The sequence below is a fragment of the Capra hircus genome, chromosome 28 (genome assembly GCF_001704415.2).
Source record: "Capra hircus breed San Clemente chromosome 28, ASM170441v1, whole genome shotgun sequence".
Lineage (NCBI taxonomy): Eukaryota > Metazoa > Chordata > Mammalia > Artiodactyla > Bovidae > Capra > Capra hircus.
In genome coordinates, this window is record NC_030835.1 from 30,168,307 (window position 1) to 30,189,874 (window position 21,568).

The 21,568-nt window shown below is 39.7% G+C and overlaps 1 protein-coding gene across 1 annotated transcript in view; it reads left to right on the forward strand.

Annotated features, from left to right (window-relative positions):
- Window positions 1-21,568, forward strand: part of SLC16A9 (solute carrier family 16 member 9) — an 80,161-nt gene that overhangs the window by 48,171 nt on the left and 10,422 nt on the right. The window contains exon 3 of the mRNA XM_018042601.1: window positions 2,475-2,618. Within this exon, the coding sequence (XP_017898090.1) occupies window positions 2,475-2,618 (144 nt within the window). The remainder of the gene's footprint in view (window positions 1-2,474; window positions 2,619-21,568) is intronic.

Here is a 21,568-nt window from a genome sequence, read left to right on the forward strand (position 1 = left end):
TAAAGTAGTGATTTTGACTGTACATGCTATGAAATTTATTACCCTTCATCCCACTCCCAGCTTCTGAAACTCTGGGTTTCCTTGTAGAATGCGCATGCATTAAGGAGAATAAATTTAAAGACCTACTCTGAGGGTGAAACTTGAAACTTTTCAAGTATGCCAGTTACAATCTCTGTTTCAATTCCATGTGACTGTTGAATTTGTAAACACTGACTCTCAATGTCAGTACATTTTGGTAAACAGCAGAAAAGGGTCATGACTTTATCCATTTATGAAATTTGACTCTTAAAATCGTTTCTATTTTTGAAGTATCTAAGTGTTTCTTTTTGGGTATTCACATAGCTCAATAGCTCAACTGTCAGATAAAAAGTATGGTCTTTCAAATGGCTTCTCCTCCTAAAACACTGGGGTATAATATTTTCCTCTGTCATGTAAATATATCAGTTTTCTTCTCTGTACTGGTTCACAGAAGAGGGCCTGAAATGACCAGGGAGGAATGTGGGATGTCTGTAGGCTTTAAAAGCTGGTAGTATCTCAGTGGAGAAGGCAATGGCAACCCACTCCAGTACTCTTGCCTGGAAACTCCCATGGACGGAGGAGCCTGGTGGGCTGCAGTCCATGGGGTCGCTGAGGGTCATACATGACTGAGCGACTTCTCTTTCACTTTTCATTTTCATGCATTGGAGAAGGAAATGGCAACCCACTCCAGTGTTCTTACCTGGAGAATCCCAGGGATGGGGGAGCCTGATGGGCTGCCATCTCTGGGGTTGCACAGAGTTGGACATGACTGAAGCGACTTAGCAGCAGCAGCAGTATCTCAGTGATCATAACCTAGTCTTAAATATGTGCTTAGCACATTGTTGACTGGGGGATTTTTGCAGAAACTAATCCCTGTGGCCATAATACACTATATGTATGTCTCCAGTTAATAACGTGTTGAATAAGAATGGGCCTGGTATTGGTAACCATGGGCCTGGGATTGTCAGATCCTGGTTCCACCACGTACAAGACTGTGGATGGATGATACCGTTTCTCCATTTGCATTTTCTTAAAAACTTTTAAGATATGTACAGAAAAGTGTACGTGTCATGAGAGGATAGCTCTGTGATTTTCTTTCTTTCTTTCTTTTTTTTTTTTTTTACAAACCAGACACACTCATGTAATGAGCACATTCACATCCAGAAACAGGATGTTAGAGCACCTAGAAGTTGGGCAGCGTTCCCTTCTGGATACAGCTCCCTAACCCCTACCAAAGATAACTGCTGTCCCGACTTCTGGCTAGATTAGTTTTGCCTCTTTTTGTACTGAGAAGGACTCAGTACTGGGACTTCCCTGGCAGGTCCAGTGGTTAAGACTTTGCCTTCTAATGTAGTGAGTGTGGATTCAATCCCTGGTTGGGGAGCTAAGATGCCACGTGCCTTGTGGCCAAAAAAACACAAAAAAACAAAAAAGGTAAAACAGAACAATATTGTAACAAATTCAATAAAGACTTTAAAAATGATTCACATCAGAAAAAATCTTAAAAAGTGCTGAAAATAATTGACATTACCCAACGTGTACTGTTTTCACGGTGGGTCTTCCACTCCGCCTTCATTTGTGAGATTACTCCTGCATTGCTGTTGTGTGTGCAGCTGTAGATCACTCATTCTCCTGGCTTTATCATAGTCCGTTGTTTGAACCTGCTCATACCTTCTGACAAACTCCTGCCTGGGTGAGTAGGGTTGAAGCATTACCACTGCACCCGCCCCCCCACCCCAAACCTCTGCCAGAATATTCTCTAGGAGAGGAGTAACCTCACTCCTCACTCCGTCCCTCTATAGGGTTGCTATTGACTGCATTGAGTCAATCATCAAGTTCATTTTTGTCATCAATTATATGACTGGTCTTGTGCTGGATAGGAGCTTAAAATCCTCAGAAGAGTGTGACGGTTAAGATGGTGGGCTCAAGGGACTTTCCTGGTGGTCCAGTGGTTAAGACTCTGTGCTCCCAGTGAGGGGGCGCAGGTTGGATCCCTGGTCAGGGAACCAAGATCTCACATGCTATATGGCATGCTACCAAAAAAAAAAAAAAAACCACCAAAACTGGTGAACTCAGAGTCAGACAGTCTGGGTTTTAATTTCTTTATTGCTACTCTGTGGCTGCTGCTGTTACCCTCATTGAGAATTTAATAAAGTCTGACTCCAGAACCCCAATTTCTTAACTATGTAACCTTACTGTTCCGCAAGTTTAATTTCCTTATCAAAAAAAAAAAAAAACGAGGATAACAAAAGCACCTAGCTCCCAGGAATGTGGTGAAGTGAGATTGCTTATGTGAAGTAGCAGGGTGTCCAACCCATAGTGAATGTGCAGTGGCTTATTGTTATTTTGTTGTTTTATGATGGAAAGAATCATTTTAAACTTCCCATGGGATGGATAATAGGATTGTGGAGAGGAGGTTGCTGTTAAATAAGTGAAGGTTTCATTTATGATTTTAGGTCCTGTCTGCAGCGTCTGTGTCTCGTCTTTTGGAGCGAGAGCCGTGACAATCTTCAGTGGCTTCCTGGTGGCAGGAGGCCTGATGTTGAGCAGTTTTGCCCCCAATATCTACTTTCTGTTTTTTTCCTATGGCATTGTTGTAGGTAAGAAATCTGGTCACTATGACACTTTTCTAAGCTTTGAGAGTTAAATGTCGTCTTAATGAATGACATTAATGTAAGGAGTGAAAATGCTCAGGAATAATTTACTTTCAACCACCACTTTGCCAAAAATTGTTGCCTTAATGAAATGCCCGCCCAGTGAATTACGGTATTCAAGGGATAAGTGTTTTAACAACGCACATTATGTTTTCTTGCAAGGCATGGGAAGGGTTTTTTTTTTTTTAATTTTAGCACTTGTCTCTCTAGCACAACAAAGGAAAAGAGAGAGGGAAGGGTGAAACTTAGATGTCACTGACACCTGCCACTTCTCACTGATGTAGGAAGTGGTCCCTTTCATATCGGTTGGTTGAACAGGGCTGTGTTGAACCATTTGTGTTCTAAACATCCTGCTGTTCCGCAGTAGCTGTCACCAGGGCCTCAATCACAAGGTCATAGCAGAAGTAAAAAGTAGATTTTAAAGTACATCGTAATAATGATTGTTTTTGTGAAATATAAGGCATGAGCAGACAAAACCGACTGGTTAATGATGATCTTGGTTATAGGAGAGGAAAGGGTACAGGACTTGGGGCCTGAGAACATTGACAGTTTTGGGGGAAATACTTTTGTGATGTATTGTACTTGTCTTCTGTGTTAAACATCACCAGACTCATGATTCCTAGGAGCTGTTGGCAGGGAAGTTTTTAAAAACACCAGCTTTCAAAGTTTCTTCTGAATGTCTGAAAGACTTAATTATTTTTCCTTCTAAATATTAAAAATGTATTTTGTAAATCAGATAGTCACTTTCAAATATACCATCTCTGTAAATCCAAATGTTCAGCTATTAGATTTTTTAAAAAACAACACACCAGTGTTATATAAATTGGAGGGGAATCAGTTGAAATAAAGTGTAGGCAGAAGTTGTTCTAGTTTTTCATATTCAGTTTGAACAAATACAAATGTGTATTAGTAACGTAGAAATATTTTATTATTCATTTATTTCGTATTTTTGGCCACGCCGCACAGCCTGTAGGTTCTTAATCGCCTGACCAGGGATGGAACCTGGGTTCTTACCAGTGAAAGCACAGTCCCAACCCCTGGACCACCAGGGAATTCCTTAAATATTATATTTAGATTGTAAAAATGTTATGCCCACTCTTATTATCTGCTGCTGCTGCTAAGTCACTTCAATCATGTCCGACTCTGTGCGACCCCAAAGACTGCAGCCCACCAGGCTCCTCCGCCCCTGGGATTCTCCAGGCAAGAACACTGGAGTGGGTTGCCATTTCCTTCTCCAATGTGTGAAAGTGAAAAGTGAAAGTAAAGTCGCTCAGTCGTGTCTGATTCTTAGTGACCCCATGGACTGCAGCCTACCAGGCTCCTCCATCCATGGGATTTTCCAGGCAAGAGTACTGGAGTGGGGTGCCATTGCCTTCTCCACTCTTATTATCTAGTAAAATGTAATTGAATATTTGTTTAAGTAATGAAAGGTTAAGAAATAATTTGAGTTATAATCAGAGGAACATAAGTTATACATCTATAGGAAGATTGACATTTTCCAAATAAAATTCCAATAAAAGGCTAAATAACCTCAAACATTTGATGTGAAGAATGGGCTATTCCTGATTAACATGTTTTTGCTTTACTGTCAGAAAAGTTACAACACATTTGATAAATGTATGTCGAGAGCCTATTTTCCAGACAGGAGTTCTGTAGTACCATCTATATGACATTGGTTCAGAAGTGGTGCCAAAATTCTTAGAACACAGCGTATTTGGGTGGAGGAAGACGTGCCTTTCAGTGCTGACACAGCTAATTAATAGGACGAGAGGCTTCAGGGGAATAGACTGGAACAGGGGGAAGATCTCATTACTACATGTGGCAGCAAAGGAAAGAGCACAGCTGGGCCGGACATGACCCAGACAGGGACTATAGTTAAGGATTTTGGTGTTTAAAGACTTCAGAGACAAATTCCAGCAAAATGGCTGGTTTGAGTCCAACTTGAAAGAACCTAATTTTGTTGACAACCAATATTCTTCTTTTTCACGTAGGAATATTTCCCTAATAATAAATGATGGAAATAATAACCTCTAATATTTGAGTTGATACTCTGTGTTCAGCTCTATGCTTTATATGCTTCCCTGGTGCCTCAGTGGTAAAGAATCTGCCTGCCAAGCAGGAGATAGGGTTAGATCCCTGGGAAAAGGAAGATGCCCTGGAAAAGGAAATGGCAACCCACTCCAGTATTCTTGCCTGGGAAATCCCATGAACAGAGGAACCTGGCAGGCTCCATGGGGTCACAGAGAGTCAGACATGACTTATTGACAAACAACAACACCAACAACTGTACGCTAAGCTCTGTGCTTTATATGATCTCATTCAGTCTTCATATGAACACATTTTACAGAGAGGGAAAGTGAAGCTCAATGAAGTGAGATTACTAACTAAAGCTGCAAAGCTGGGAGACTTGGTGTCAAATCCATTCAGTCTGACATCAGGTCCTGACCTCTTTTATGTGTTTGTAATTGTTTTTAATGCTTTTAGAACTCCTAAAATTTATTTTGAATTTAACTCCATACTCAGATTCCACTCAGATCATAATCTAAATAAGCAGGTTACTTGTTAGTTCTTTGGGAACAGGTTATATATGTGATATTTTATATTACCTATTCACTATAGTGTTTTTTACAGTTTAAACCTGTACATGCAAATAGGATCATCTCTGGTGTAAAATTTGAAAGCATTCACTGAACAGTCATCTTGAATTCTTTTCTAAAATCATGAAAATAAAAATATTGCTATTTATGCATGGACATTTGATTACTTGTAGGACAAACCCCTTTTAACATAGAAAATTAAATCATTATGTTATTGGTATGATTTGGGCATTTTCTGCAAAATTTTGGACTAAGCATTTAAAATTTCATGGGGTTTTACTGTCTCACGTGATTTCAGAGTTAAGGTATAGCCTTTGTGAGTACATATCCAAAGTTGTCACTGACTTAAAAAAATGATCTAAAGTGGGTGATACCATAGTATTTGTATTAACATAGATAAAAATGAATTTTTAAAAAGAAAAAATATGACTGTAGGTTGTCCAAGATTTTATGTGCATTTGATTGTTGGAAGCATATCTAAGGGTATATAGAAAGACAGAGACAAAATTAACTAACTCCTATAATTAAATTTCACATTTTCTGTGGCAATGGAAAGGGCTTTATCAACTAGTACTACTGATTTTGATTTGGCTAGTGGTGTTGTAACCTTTCAGTAGCTAATCCTGTTCCCTCTGGTCTGTGAATCCATGATCTTCTATTCATTAGATAGGATTTGATACTTTTCTTGATTTACTCTGGGATTCCCTGGTGGCTCAGACAGTAAAGAGTCTGCCTGTAATGCAGGAGACCTGGGTTTGATCCCTGAGTCAGGAAGATCCCCTGGAGAAGGAAATGGCAACCCAGTCCAGTATTCTTGCCTGGAAAATCCCATGGACGGAGGAGCCTGGCCAACTACAGTCCATGGGTCACAAAGAGTCAGACACGACTGAGTGACTTCACTTTCACTTTTGACTTACTCTACTGGCTGCTGCTGGTGGTGGACTTGCAGATCTTCCACGTGGCTTTCTCCACTATGGTGACTTTTACTCCCCTGGGCAAGGAGCAATGTAGAAAGAAGGTTATGCCAAATATCGTGTACATGGGCTTCTCAACGTGGCACCAGTGGTAAAGGGCCGCCTGCCAATGCAGGAAACATGAGAGACTCAGTTTCGATCCCTGGGTCAGGAAGTTCCCCCGGAGTAGGAAATGGCAACCTAGTCCAGTATTCTTGCCTGGAGAATTCCAATGACAGTGGAGCTTGGCGGGCTGCAGTTCATAGGCTTGCAGAGTCGAACATGACTGAGCACCCTCAAGTGCCCACACTGCTGTTGAACCTGTAAGCACCTTGGTGCTCCAATTAAATATTAGGAAATGGGTAAATAACTGTATGATGTGCCCATGGACTCAGTGGACACACTGTGAGCAAGACCAGGGCCATGATCCCATAATTCCCTGGCTCCCATGAGATCCCACTCTAAGGGGAGGCCGTGTAAGTGCCTCAGGCCCCTAGCTAACAGTGCCAGTTCATTTCTTGTGTCCTACCCTGCTCAACAGAGAAGGCAATGGCAACCCACTCCAGTATTCTTGCCTGGAAAATCCCATGGACGGAGGAGCCAGGAAGGCTGCAGCCCATGGGGTCGCTGAGGGTCGGACACGACTGAGCGACTTCAGTTTCACTTTTCACTTTGATGCATTGCAGAAGGAAATGGCAATCCACTCCAGTGTTCTTGCCTGGAGAATCCCAGGGGCGGGGGAGCCTGGTGGGCTGCCGTCTCTGGGGTCACACAGAGTCGGACACGACTGAAGCGACTTAGCAGCAGCAGCAGCACCCTGCTCAAAGGCATCCCACTTTCTCTAGTGTATGATATCTAAATAAGTGATTGTAGTTCTCTTCGGGGAATGATCCAGGATGCTATTATCTATATATTTGTCACAGTGTTTTTTGCAGTGTCTTTCCCTTTGGAATCCTGGCCTCTCCTTCACGTAATGGAACCTGGGGCAGAAAACAGGTCTCTGGGGACTTCTCTGGCACTCCAGGGGTTAAGACTCTGCGCTTCCATTGCAGAAGGACAGAGTTCAGTCCCTGTTCGGGGAACTAAGATCCTACATGCAGCATGGCCAAAACATAAAAACAAAAACAGTCACAAGTCTGATTAAAAAAAGAGCAAAACAAGCTGTGTCTGAAGATTGTATATGACTCTGATTTGGCAACAGATTCTGAATCTCTGTGGCTAGGAGAAAATTATAAGTTCAGGAGATACAGGTTCTGTGAGTTTGTGCAAAGCTCTTGATCTCCAATAGTGACTGTCTCCTCATCTGTGAAGGCAAACTAAGAAACCTGCATCACACAGGTCTTGTAAGGACTAGGTGAAATCAGGCAAAATAAAAATAAGATATATAAGAGTGATGAGTTGGATTTCAATGGCAAAAAATCAGTTGAATTTTTCATTTCGATAATTATTTTGTAATTTCCAATCATGTTAAATAATTAAAATTTTTTCAAGTTTTAATTTCAGTAATTAAAAAGTCACTCACTGTAGTAATAATTGGACCTCTTTGCTGGCAGATTATTAACAGTTCTTATCATGGTTGACTTCTTTGTGGTTTTATTTTGTCAGTAAGCTCAGAATATAGGGCTCATAGAATATTCATGGGATAAAGAAATGGGAATTTAATGAACAATGACACTTTCATCTGTTCCCATTGAAAGCAGAGTATCCAGTTGAAAAGGAAGTGACAGGAAATTATAACATAGTCTAAACTTATAAGTTGAGACTGCGTATTATGAATTCCTTTAAAAAAAACAAGAAAGATTCAGTCTAACGATAACATATATTGAGCACCCATTCTGTGCAGTATTCTAAGCGTTCTGCTTCACCTGGAATGAACTAGACGGTCTCTTGAGAAAGGCAGTATGGCATACTCAGGAGCAAGGACTAACAAGTAGGCTCTGGAGTTGGACCATCTGGGTTAATCTTATCTTACTCACTTGCTAGCCACACATGGACTACACACAAGCTACGTATTGTTTTCTCATTTTTTGAATGGAACATATCAATGGTATCTACCTTAGAAGGTTTTGTGGATGGATGAGTATTTTGCTGAAAGTTTTTACTTTCGTCTCAGGTTCAAGGGATTTGTTAACAAATAAGCCACTCGTTGTATACAAATAAGTAATACAAATATTTATTAGAATTATCTAGCTTACTTTCAATATACTGACATTAAAAGAGAAATAGAGCAGAGGATACATCACCAAATTAAGTTTTGACCAACATCGAGAGTTAATCAGCGCTGAGGAGTCCCTTGTCACCGCACATCTGGAGTCCCATTGGGAAGGGGTCCCAGGCAGCGCATCCACTCCGTGGGTGAGACTTCAAAGATTGCAGTTTGGGGTTCCTGCTTATAATCCCAGGATGGTAGCAAACTGATATCATCCTCAGTCTCTCACCAAATTGCAGCTCTGGTTTCCTGTTAATGCTGTTTCTTTTGTTGTGTAAAACTTGGAATGTAGGTAAGCCTGGGGCTTGGTTGGCCAGGCCCCCTCCAGGGGCTCAACAATCACAAGATTTCTCCCCCATCTTATCTATGGTCTGCGAGTCTTACAGTCCCAGTAGGCAGTCACTCATAGTCACTCCCAGGTAGGACAGTATCCAGGAAGCTTAGAAGCAAGGCCAGAGGCCTGCTCTGCTTTGTCTCTGAAACCTAAACAAGACTATTTTTTAAATTTCCCTAATAATGAGTTTTCCAAATTTGCTGGCATATTGAGTGTAGCACTTTCACAGCATCATCTTTCAGGATTTGAAATAGCTCAACTGGAATTCCATCACCTCCACTAGCTTTGTTCGTAGTGATGCTTTCTAAAGCCCACTTGAGTTCACATTCCAGGATGTCTGGCTCTAGGTGAGTGATCACACCATCATGATTATCTGGGTCGTGAAGATGTTTTTTGTACAGTTCTTCTGTGTATTCTTGCCACCTCTTCTTAATATCTTCTGCTTCTGTTAGGTCCATACCATTTCTGTCCTTTATCTAGCCCATCTTTGCATGAAATGTTCCCTTGATATCTCTAATTTTCTTGAAGAGATCTCTAGTCTTCCCCATTCTGTTGTTTTCCTCTATATCCTTGCACTGATTGCTGAGGAAGGCTTTCTTATCTCTCCTTGCTATTCTTTGGAACTCTGCATTCAAATGGGAATATCTTTCCTTTTCTCCTTTGCTTTTCGCTTCTCTTCTTTTCACAGCTCTTTGTAAGGCCTCCTCAGACAGCCATTTTGCTGCTTTGCATTTCTTTTCCATGGGGATGGTCTTGATTTCTGTCTCCTGTACAATGTCGTGAACCTCCGTCCATAGTTCATCAGGTACTCTATCAGATCTAGTCCCTTAAATCTATTTCTCACTTCCATTGTATAATCATAAGGGATTTAATTTAGGTCATACCTGAATGGTCTAGTGGTTTTCCCTACTTTCTTCAATTTCAGTCTGAATTTGGCAATAAGGAGTTCATGATCTGAGCCACAGTCAGCCACAGTCAGAAGGTCTTGTTTTTGTTGACTATATAGAGCTTCTCCATCTTTGGCTGCAAAGAATATAATCAATCTGATTTCGGTGTTGACCATCTGGTGATGTCCATGTGTAGAGTCTTCTCTTGTGTTGTTGGAAGAGGGTGTTTGCTATGACCAGTGCATTCTCTTGGCAAAACTCTCTTAGCCTTTGCCCTGCTTCATTCATTTGAGAATGCTCAAACTACCGCACAATTGCACTCATCTCACACACTAGTAAAGTAATGCTCAAAATTCTCCAAGCCAGGCTTCAGCAATACGTGAACCATGAAATTCCAGATGTTCAAGCTGGTTTTAGAAAAGGCAGAGGAACCAGAGATTAAATTGCCAACATCCGCTGGATCATCGAAAAAGCAAGAGAGTTCCAGAAAAACATCTATTTCTGCTTTATTGACTATGCCCCTTTGACTGTGTGGATCACAGTAAACTGTGGAAACTTCTGAAAGAGATGAGAATACCTGACCACCTGACCTGCCTCTTGAGAAGCCTGTATGCAGGTCAGGAAGTAACAGTTAAAACTGGACATGGAACAACAGACTGGTTCCAAATAGGAAAAGGAGTATGTCAAGGCTGTATATTGTCACCCTGCTTATTTAACTTATATGCAGAGTATGTCATGAGAAATGCTGGGCTGGAAGAAGCACAAGCTGGAACCAAGATTGCCGGGAAAAATATCAATAACCTCAGATATGCAGATGACACCACCCTTACGGCAGAAAGTGAAGAAGAATTAAAAAGCCTCTTGATGAAAGTGAAGGAGGAGAGTGAAAAAGTTGGCTTAAAGCTCAACATTCAGAAAATGAAGATCATGGCATCTGCCCATCACTTCATGGGAAAATAGATGGGGAAACAGTGGAAACAGTGTCAGACTTTATTTTGGGGGGCTCCAGAATCACTGCAGATGATAACTGCAGCCATGAAATTAAAAGATGCTTACTCCTTGGAAGGAAAGTTATGACCAACCTGGACAGCATATTCAAAAGCAGAGACATTACTTTGCCAACAAAGGTCCATCTAGTCAAGGCTATGGTTTTTCCACTGGTCATGTATGGATATGAGAGTTGGACTATGAAGAAAGCTGAATGCCAAAGAATTGATGCTTTTGGACTGTGGTGTTGGAGAAGACTCTTGAGAGTCCCTTGGACTGCAAGGAGATCCAACCAGTTCATCCTAAAGGAGACCAGTCCTGGGTGTTCATGGAAGGACTGATGCTGAGGCTGAAACTCCAATATTTTGGCCACCTCATGCAAAGAGTTGACTCATTGGAAAAGACCCTGATGCTGGGAGGCATTGGGGGCAGGAGGAGAAGGGGACGACAGAGGATGAGATGGCTGGATGGCATTACCGACTCGATGCACATGAGTTTGGGTGAGCTCTGGGAGTTGGTTAAGGACAGGGAGGCCTGGCGTGCTGTGATTCATGGGGTCGCAAAGAGTCGGACATGACTGAGTGACTGAACTGAACTGAACTATGAGTTAATGAAATGAGTATTGGTTAGCATAACCATCGTTATCAGTTTTGTGACCTTGGAAAATTATATAACCTCTCTGAGCGGTTCCGTTTGTATTTCTTAAGAAAGGAGACTAGTAAGACTTCTCAGCGATATTGTGACTATTCATGAAATAAGGTGTGTAGAGAGGCACAAAGGTGTTTAATGCATACTTGTTCCCTTCTCCTTATATTCCTTTCTAAGGAAAGACCTTTCTAAGACCTCTTAGTTTAAGACCACAGCAGTAGATTTTTGCAACTGAAGAAGCGCTATTGAATCAGAAATATTTGTATAACAGATGAAATAATATGAAGAAATGGAAGTTATATAGTATGTTTATAATGTAAAACATCAAAAATAATATTGACGTGTATTAGTTGGCATAATTCTGTTTTACCGTTTTAAAAAAATACCATTTTGAAAATAGAAGATTATCTTGTTTTTGTTTGTAGCTGGAATAAAATGACAGCTTGCTTGGTTTTCAAGTGGCTCTATGTCACACTGCCAACAAACCCAGAAATTCAGGCTCCTGTTTTCTCAAAAACTTTCCTAAAATCAGGAAAATCAGGGACCTCCCTGGAGGCACTCTATGCTTCCAGTGCGGGGGATGCAGGTTCCATCCATGGTCAGGGAGCTAAGATCCCACAGGCCGTGCAGCCAGAAAACATAAAACAGAAGCAATACTGTAAGAAATTCATTACAGACTTTAAAAATGGTCCACATAAAAAAAATTAGAAAAAACAAAGCGTAGTGGGAGATGGGGGGGGAGTGGGAGCAGGGACCACAATATTCCATTAATGAATTGCTCAAGCTTGTTCCCAATTAATTTTCTTTGCTTTTCTGAAAAGCACAACTGAAAAAATCAATTTCTTGCAGTCTCTTTTCTTCATATTATACTGATACTTGGCTACCCGGTTACTGTTTTGTTAATAATATCTTCTCTATTTTGGAAAAATTCAATTTTCTCTTCCTTCATTTTCTTGGTCATATCTTCATAGTCCATTGAGCTTGAGGAGGGCATAGCCCACATTCATAGACAATCTCATTCTCCTCTAGTGATGGCAAATTGTGTAAAGGTCATTTTCTGGATATTCACTTTAGCAGTTAGACTTTTAGAAGCCTTTTTTGGTTTGTTTGTGATGGTTATGCCTAAAGATCTCCTTTTGTCTCTTGTGGATGTTCAGTTATAATAAGGAACTCTGATTTTCTAATTAGTCTGAGGCTATATAGCTATGTAATTCCATAATACTCAGGTGAAAACTGAAAAAATATATCAGTATAATGTCTATTTCAGGATATTTTATTATAGTCTAAGCACATATACTAAAATATTTTACATTTTTTAAATGTCTCTTAATCTTTGCAATAACCTATGAGATTGTTTTAAAGATAAGGAAACTGAAAGTCACACAGCCAGTGTTAGAGTTGAGATTTGAATCCATACCTGCTTGATCCCAAACCTGTGCTTTTGACCAGCTAATGTTATGTTCAGAGTACTCATTTTAAGCATATAAAGTTTGTGCTTTAATCAAGCCAGTGTCAAACCCATATGCCTGTATAAAACCATGACAATCAGAAAGCTAGCCAGTTGCTTAAACTTTTAAACTTTTTCCATGCGGATGTTTTAGGCTAGAAGCATAACCAGTAATTGCATTTGGATGATCTAAACTTATCTTTTTTAGCATCTGAAGTTCCGTTCTCACAAATTCATTTCTAAAAGTAGATATTTCTGGAATACTATATGCAATTGCCTACCTTAACCTTTGATCAAGAGGATAAATCCTCTGGCTCAGCTATTTTAAGAGGTGCTCAAATGCTTGTTCCAGAACATGGAGAGGGGGCAATCTCCCAAATGAGACAAGAGACTTGTCTCCCAAGAGACAAGTCCTTACACACGGTGACTAGCTGTTCTAGTTTGCCCAGGATGAAGGGTTTTCCAGGATATCAGACTTCTAGTGGCCAAACCGAGAAAGTCCTAGGTGCTACCCCTGACCCCTATTTCACACGTAGAATCTGGATTCTGTAACTTGACCCTCATCACTTTTGAAGATTGCTGTATTAAAATGAACTAGTACTGAACCATTTCCTTTCTGTAAAGATAATACTGCAGGGAGAAATTTTCATAGAAAATACAGGGGCTCGATAGATGTCCGTTAAGTTAGGTATATACAAAGATATGTATATAATGAAAGGATAGTTTAAAATAATTCATAAACAATTTTCAAAATGTGTGCACAATTTCCAATATTTTGTTGCTTGTCCTCCTAAAATAAATGAAAATTCCATTCAGTTATATAGTCTTCTGATATACATATCTCTTATCAGTTTAATTGGTCTGGGTGTTTTTTAGTTGTAGATAAGGACTAAGAAAACTGAAGGGGACTTCCCTGGTGGTGCAGTGGCTAAGACTCCGTGCTCCCAATGCACGGAGACGAGGTTTGATCCCTGGTCAAAAATCTGGATCCCAAGTGCTACAACTAAGACCCAGCACACCTAAATAAATAAATACAATTTTTTAAAAAAAATTTAAGAAAAATGAGGAAATGAGGCTGTTTAGTAAGATTTGCTCAGGCCATCACCCCATAATGCATACAAGTTGTAAATCCTTTATTCAAACCAAATAATTCTAATTCTATATTTCTAATGATTCTATCCTGTTACATGAATTATTGTGAAATAAAAGAATCTTTAACATTTTTTAAGCTAAGATGTATTTTCTGGCCTAACTTAAAAAAATCAGCACAATTTAGTTGGAAAGCAGACATAAGATACTTTAAAATATCTGTATATTCACACACAAGCATGCATGTATGTAGTTTGTGTATGTTTGTTATATGAATAGAGAAAAGGAGACAAAGAGAGGAAGAGAAAAATGCAAGAAAGAGTGACAGCCAGAGTAAGAATAGACAGAAATGGTTGAAATTAGCCAATGTAACTTAAAATTGGGAATCCAAATGAAGTTGATGGGAAAAAGAAGAAGAAGAACTTTAACACTCTGTGCCAGGCTCAGACCTGGAACCAGGAGGACCAAATGAATAAGACACAGCCTGCCCTCAGGTAGTGGCTTGGCTCATTGTCTAGTTGGGGGATGAGACTTGTAAATATGTAACTCGTAACATAGCAAAATTAAGTGCAGTAATAAAATGAAAGCAACGTTCAGTGTAGGTATAGTATGTTGGGGGTGGGGGCATGGAAGAAGGCTTCATGCCGGAATTGGTGCTTGAGCTAAGTCTTCAAGGGCAGGTGGGATGTGATCAGGTGGGCACAAGTTGGAGGAGTGAGGATGGTGGGAGGACATTCCAGGAGCTCAAATGCTCAGGGGCATGAGATATAGTGGATAATAGGGGTCTTTTTTGGGATACTTATTTAAGAAACACACAGATCCTGAGTGGAATTGCAAATATGTCAAAGCTTTGCTTTATAAATAAGATCATCTATACCAATTTTTTCAGATTCCATATAGATCCAATAATATACGGTATTTGTATTTCCCTTTCTGACTTTAGTCTGTATGACAGTATCGAGGTCTATCCACATCTCTTCAAATGATAGAAATAGAGACAGACATAACGCACAAGCATAGAGATACCAAGGCGGAAAGGGGGTGTGGGGTGAATTGGGAGACTGGGAGTGAGAGACATACATTACTGTGAATAAAACAGATAACAAATGGGAACCTACTTTATAGCAGGGGAAACTCTACTCATTGCTTTGTGGTGACCTAAAATGGGAAGGAAATCCAAAAAAGAGGGGATATATGTATATGTACAGCTGATTCACTTTGCTGTACAGCAGAAACTAACACAGGCTTCCCTGGTGGCTTAAACAGTAAAAGAATCTGCCTGCAGCGCAGGAGACATTGGTTCAATCCCTGGGTCCGGAAGATCCCCTGGAGAATATTCCAATGCTAAAATATAAAATCTAAAATAAAAATATAAAAAACAAATTAAAAAAAAGCTTGATTTGCAGCAGAGACCTGATGATGAAGCGTCTTAATGCAGAAGAGTGATGTGATGAGAACTGTATGATAATTAGAAGACAGATTGGTGGACAAAGTACTGGAGGCTGAGACAGCAATGAGGAGGCCATTTGTTCAGAACAGAAAAGATCTGGAGGAGATGAATTGAGGCAGTGGCAGTCCACAGAGTGGGAAGTTGATAATTTAGGCAGTGGGTGTGATAACAAACTTGATGTCTGGGGGAGGAGATGAAGGAAAAAAGGCCTCTGAGGTTATGGTCTACCCAGAGATATGTGAAATAAACATAAGGTATGGAAAAGAAATGTAAGAACATGTAAATATGTTTCAGTTTAGTCACTCAGTTGTGTCCGACTCTTTGCAACCCCATGGACTGCAGCACACCAGGCTTCCCTGTCCATCACCAACTCCTAGAGCTTGCTCACACTCATGTCCATAGAGTTGGTGATGCCATCCAACCATCTCATCCTCTTTCATCCCCTTCTCCTCCTGCCTTCAGTCTTTCCCAGCATCAGAGTCTTCTCCAAGGAGTCAGTTCTTCACATCAGGTGGCCAAAGTATTGGAGCTTCAGCTTCAGCATCAGTCCTTCCAGTGAATATTCAGGACTGATTTCCTTTACGATTGACTGGTTGGATCTCCTTGCAGTCTAAGGGACTCTCAAGAGTCTTCTCCAACACCACAGTTCAAAAGCATCAATTCTTTGGCACTCAGCTTGCTTTATGGTCCAACTCTCACATCCATCTGTGACTACTGGAAAAACCATAGCTTTGACTAGATGGACCTTTGTTGGCAAAGTAATGTCTCTGCTTTGTAATATGCTGTCTAGGATGGTCATAACTTTTCTTCCAAGGAGCAAGCGTCTTTTAATTTCACGGCTGCAGTCACCATCTGCAGTGATTTTGGAGCCCCCCAAAATAAAGTCTCTCATTGTTTCCATTGTTTCCCCATCTATTTGCCATGAAGTGATGGGACCAGATGCCATAATCTTAGTTTTCTGAATGTTGAGTTTTAAGCCTACTTTTCCACTTTGCTCTTTCACTTTGATCAAGAGGCTCTTTAGTTCTTCTTTGCTTTCTGCCGTAAGGGTGGTGTAATCTGCATATCTGAAGTTATTGATATTTCTTCTGGCAGTCTTGATTCCAGCTTGTGCATCATCCAGCCTGCATGATGTACTCTGCATAGAAGTTAAATAAGCAGGGTGACGATATACAGCCTTGACGTACTCCTTTCCCAATTTGGAACGAGTGTGTTGTTTCATGTCTGGTTCTAACTGTGGTTTCTTGACCTGCAGACAGATTTCTCAGGAGGCAGGTAAGATGGTCTGGTATTCCCATCTCTTGAAGAATTTCCCACAGTTTTTAGTGATCTACACAGTCAAAAACTTTGGCATAGTCAATAAAGCAGAGGTAGGTGTTTTTCTAGAACTCTTCTTGCTCTTTTGATGATCCAACAAATGTTGGCATTTTGATCTCTGGTTCCTCTGCCTTTTTAAAATCCAGCGTGAACATCTAGAAGTTCATGGTTCATGGACTGTTGATACCTTGCTTGGAGAATTTTGAGCATTATTTTGCTAGCGTGTGAGATGAGTACAATTGAGCAATAGTTTCAACATTCTTTGGCATTGCCTTTCTTTGGGTTTGGAATGAAAATTGACCTTTTCCAGTCCTGTGGCCACTGCTGAGTTTTCCGAATTTGCTGGCATATTGAATGCAGGATTTTAATAGCGTCATCTTTTAGGATCTGAAATAGCTCAACTGGAATTCCATCACCTCCCCTAGCTTTGTTCGTAGTGATGCTTCCTAAGGCCCACTTGACTTCACCTTCCAGGATGTCTGGCTCTAGGTGAGTGATCATACCATCGTGGTTATCTGGGTCATGAAGATCTTTTTTATATAGTTCTTCTGTGCATTCTTGCCACCTATGTTTATGTTTAGTTTCACCTATATAAGTAAAAGATAGCAATTATATTTTACTAATGATTATGCTTTGAATTGTTGGTAGTATAGATATTTCATTTAAAAAATTATTATGCTATACTGGAGGTTGATGCTCAAAATTTTTTCACTGGTCACAGTCTAATCAGAAATTATTTGAGACCAAGAAAGGCTTTATCTTTTTGTATTTATTCTTTTCATTAGAGTATAGTTGATTTATAATGTTGTGTTAGTTTCAGATATATAGCAAAGTGAATCAGTTATACATATACATATATCCACTCTTTTTTAGATTCTGTTCTCATATAGGCCATTACAGAATACCGAGCAGTGTTCCCTGTGCATACAGGAGATCATTATAAGTTACCTATTTTATATATAGTAGTGTATATATGTCAGTATTGATTTCCCAATTTATCCTTCACTCCCCAAGGAAGGCTTTAAGGCAGTGGTTCCAAATTTACTATTCTTCAGACTCTTTACACTCTTTTATTTAGAACCCCAGTTCAGTTCAGTTCAGTTCAGTTGCTCAGTTGTGTCTGACTCTTTGCAATCCCATGAACCACAGCACACTAGGCCTCCCTGTCCATCACCAGCTGCAGAGACTACCCAAACCCAAGGAACCTTTAATTATGTGGATTATTCTTGTTTAGACTTACTTTGTTACTGTATTAACAGTTGAGAAATTTTAAAGTATTTGTTTAGTAATTCATTTAGATATAATAATAACAAATCCAGCATAAATAACATGTGCTATGTTATATTCAGTCGCTTCAGTCATGTCTGACTCTTTGTGACCTTTTAGACTATGGCTTGCCAGGTTCCCTTGTCCATGGAATTCTCCAGGCAACCCATGGATTGGGTTGCCATGCCCTCTTCCAGGGGATCTTTCCTACCCGGGGACTGAACCCACATCTCCTATGTCTCCTGCATTGTAAATGGATTCTTTACCCACTGGGAATTCTTTACCTGGGAAAAGTCAGGTTCTTTACCTGGGAAAGGCAGATTCTTTACCTGGGAAGGGCATTAATAACATACTTATTACAAAAACCAATTCTGTTTTCCAAAACAAAACAAAGTTTAATGAGAAGAATGGCATTGTTTTACATTTTTGGAAATCTCTCTAACATCTAGTTTCATGGGAGGAATCTAGATTCTCTGATCTGTTCAGTACTCAAATCTGTGGTAATATGTTGTTTTTGGTTTTTGATTGAAATGTGTCAAGAAAATCTCACACAAAGGTGTAACTGGAAAAGGGAGAGGTTTATAATACTCTCCTCACGTCACTGTAGATACTTTTCTTTGCTCCTTCAGAAACTTGATATATGATAGTTTTCAAGGGTTAATTGCAATATGGAAATTGAAACCACATCAGTATACTTTTCATGCTGTGTAATATTAAATCAATTTATTTAGATCTGTAACTTTGACTAGGTCAACATTCAAGTCTGATTTTGTAACATTGTGAATTGGATATGTGAAAAATATTGGTTCTCTGAGTTAGGCAGGAACTTTAAAATGTTGACACATTTTCTTAAACAACAGCTAAAAATATCACTTCTGTTAGTATCACCAATAGGCTTGTCAGGCGAGTGTATGCTCCTCGGTTCTGTCTCGTCACAACAAAGATTTGGAGTGACGGACATTAAAGCCCTCGATGTGTCACAGCTCTCGGGTCTTAGACAGACCGTGTTATAGCTCTCAGGTCTCAAATGGGCCGTGTTATAGCTCTTAGGCAAATTGGTGTTACAGCTCCGTGTTACAGCTCTATTTTATTTAGATAATATCAGGAAAATCCATCCTTGAGGTGTGAGGGCATGTTGACCCAAAGATGCGAAGAGAAGAGTTCCCCAGCATGCAGGAGAGAGAGAGAAACCCCTGCCCTTTGGCTCCTCTTTTTATATGTTTTTCCTCCCCCTGGGCCTGCCCTGTGTAAATTGGGCTAGCCAGGAGTGTTGTTTGGTCTACCTGAGGTCCTCACTCCGGTCCTCAGACCTTCCTTTGTTCAATTTTCACGGGCTTTTCTCTTCCTTGTCTTTCAGCCACCGCCATTCTGGACTCCTGTTGCCTATTCTAAGTACCTAACAGGCTCTTCAGAAAATATTTACGTTTTGAGAAACTGTCAAATCATGGTGTTAGATACTCGTTTCAAAAAATTCTAATTTTTACTGGAAAATTCTAATTTTATCATTGGTAACCATTATTGTCAGTTATTTTCCTTGCTTGTTTTCAAGAAAATCTATGCCCAACATATAGGTCTGAGTAACCATAGTCTGTCTATCAGACATTCTTTCAAATACATGCAGGGTTACGTGGAAAATTTGGCTACTTTAGCTGGCTACTAAAACAGTTGAGTAATTACTTTTTCTGCCTCAATTGTTGCAATTCAGATGAAGCATTTAAAAAATTTTTCTTTGTTTGTTTTTACTGTGAATGAGTGGTGATGAAGCATATAAGATAAGAAGCTGGGTACCAATACCTTGATTTGTACTAAGGCTCTTCCTGTTTTACTCACCATCTCTTTTGTACCAATAGCATAAATGTGAACAGAGTGGAAAAAAAGCTGAAAATATGATAGTATCATTATGAAAATAGTTCTGACTTCATGCACTCTGAGAAAGACCTTGAGATCTATCTCCTTAATAAGTGTGGTTTCAGTTCATTTCAGTTTAGTCGCTCAGTCATGTCCGACTCTTTGCGACCCCATGAATCGCAGCACGCCAGGCCTCCCTGTCCATCACCAACTCCCGGAGTTCACTCAGACTCACGTCCATCGAGTCAGTGATGCCATCCAGTCATCTCATCCTGGGTTGTCCCCTTCTCCTTCTGCCCCTAATCCCTCCCAGCATCAGAGTCTTTTCCAATGAGTCAACTCTTCGCATGAGGTGGCCAAAGTACTGGAGTTTCAGCTTTAGCACCATTCCTTCCAAAGAAATCCCAGGGCTGATCTTGTTCAGAATAGACTGGTTGGATCTCCTTGCAGTCCAAGGGATTCTCAAGAGTCTTCTCCAACACCACAGTTCAAAAGCATCAATTCTTCGGTGCTCAGCGTTCTTCACAGTCCAACTCTCACATCCATACCGGACCACTGGAAAAACCATAGCCTTGACTAGGCTGGACCTTAGTCGGCAAAGTAATGTCTCTGCTTTTTAACATGCTATCTAGGTTGATCGTAACTTTTCTTCCAAGGAGTAAGCGTCTTTTAATTTCATGGCTGCAGTCACCATCTGCAGTGATTTTGGAGCCCCCCAAAATAAAGTCTGACACTGTTTCCACTGTTTCCCCATCTATTTCTATCCTAATCCTGATCTGGGAAAGTGTCCTGTCACCTTCTGTGTTTTGAAAAGTTTAGAGAAAAGGCATTTAAAATTTCTGCTACATTAAAAAAAAGTAAAGTGATCTTATCTGAAACCCATGACCTTGAAATAACTTTTAAAAATTTCTTTCTTTTTAGTCTAAGGGAAAACATTTAAAAGTTACTGTTTTAACTTTTCTGGCATTGGCAAACAGAAATGTCCTTTTTATGGAGCCCTGACAACCAAATTACCCAAAAGTAAATTCATTCCCTCTCCAAAACTTTTTGAATTACAATTTTAATTAAGGGTGGCATTTTTTTGGTTTCACAAAATTGATTGTTCCGGAACAGGTCTTATTTTATTGAAGTATATTATATGTGATAGTGATAAGTATATAAGTCAATCCAACTCATGTTTTAATTTATGAGATATAGTATCTCTTCCCTTAAATCATACAAAAGGGTGCTGTATTTGAAAAATTCAATAATATTTAAAGTGTAATTATTTTAGTCTACCTTGTTTCTTTAAGAGTACTTTTTAATACAGTCACAGATGATCATCTGAGTCTTGAGTTGTCTTAAGTGCTAATTTCATAAAATGTTTATGCAGCATATTTGTTAAACCCATGTATTCTTTCTAATCATAGTCCAGGTGACAATCGAAAGTAATGAAAATGACTTTAATAACTCACCTAATGAGTCATGGTTAAAATTAGTTTTTAGACAATGGCTTTTATGTTGTTTATAGAGTGACCCTCAAGAACAGATGATATTGCAGAAAGAGGGCACATGTTATAAGTTAGAAGTCAGAGGAATGCTTTATGGAAACCAAAACTGGGGTTATTAGATCCTTAATAGGGAGAAAAAGATTAAGCTAACAGACAAGAGCCTTAAATATTGCCCTAGGGTCTAAAGAAAGGGATATTGGGTTGTAAGGTATTTTTTTCCTAACCATAAAAGAATTTCAAATTCACAGAGAAATAAAGAATAGTATAGCAAGGAACCATATGATCACCTCTTAAATGTAACTGTTGTTAATATATTATTATATTTTCTTCCTCTTTTTTTCAAAGAGATTTTAAACTAAAGACATGACGTTTTA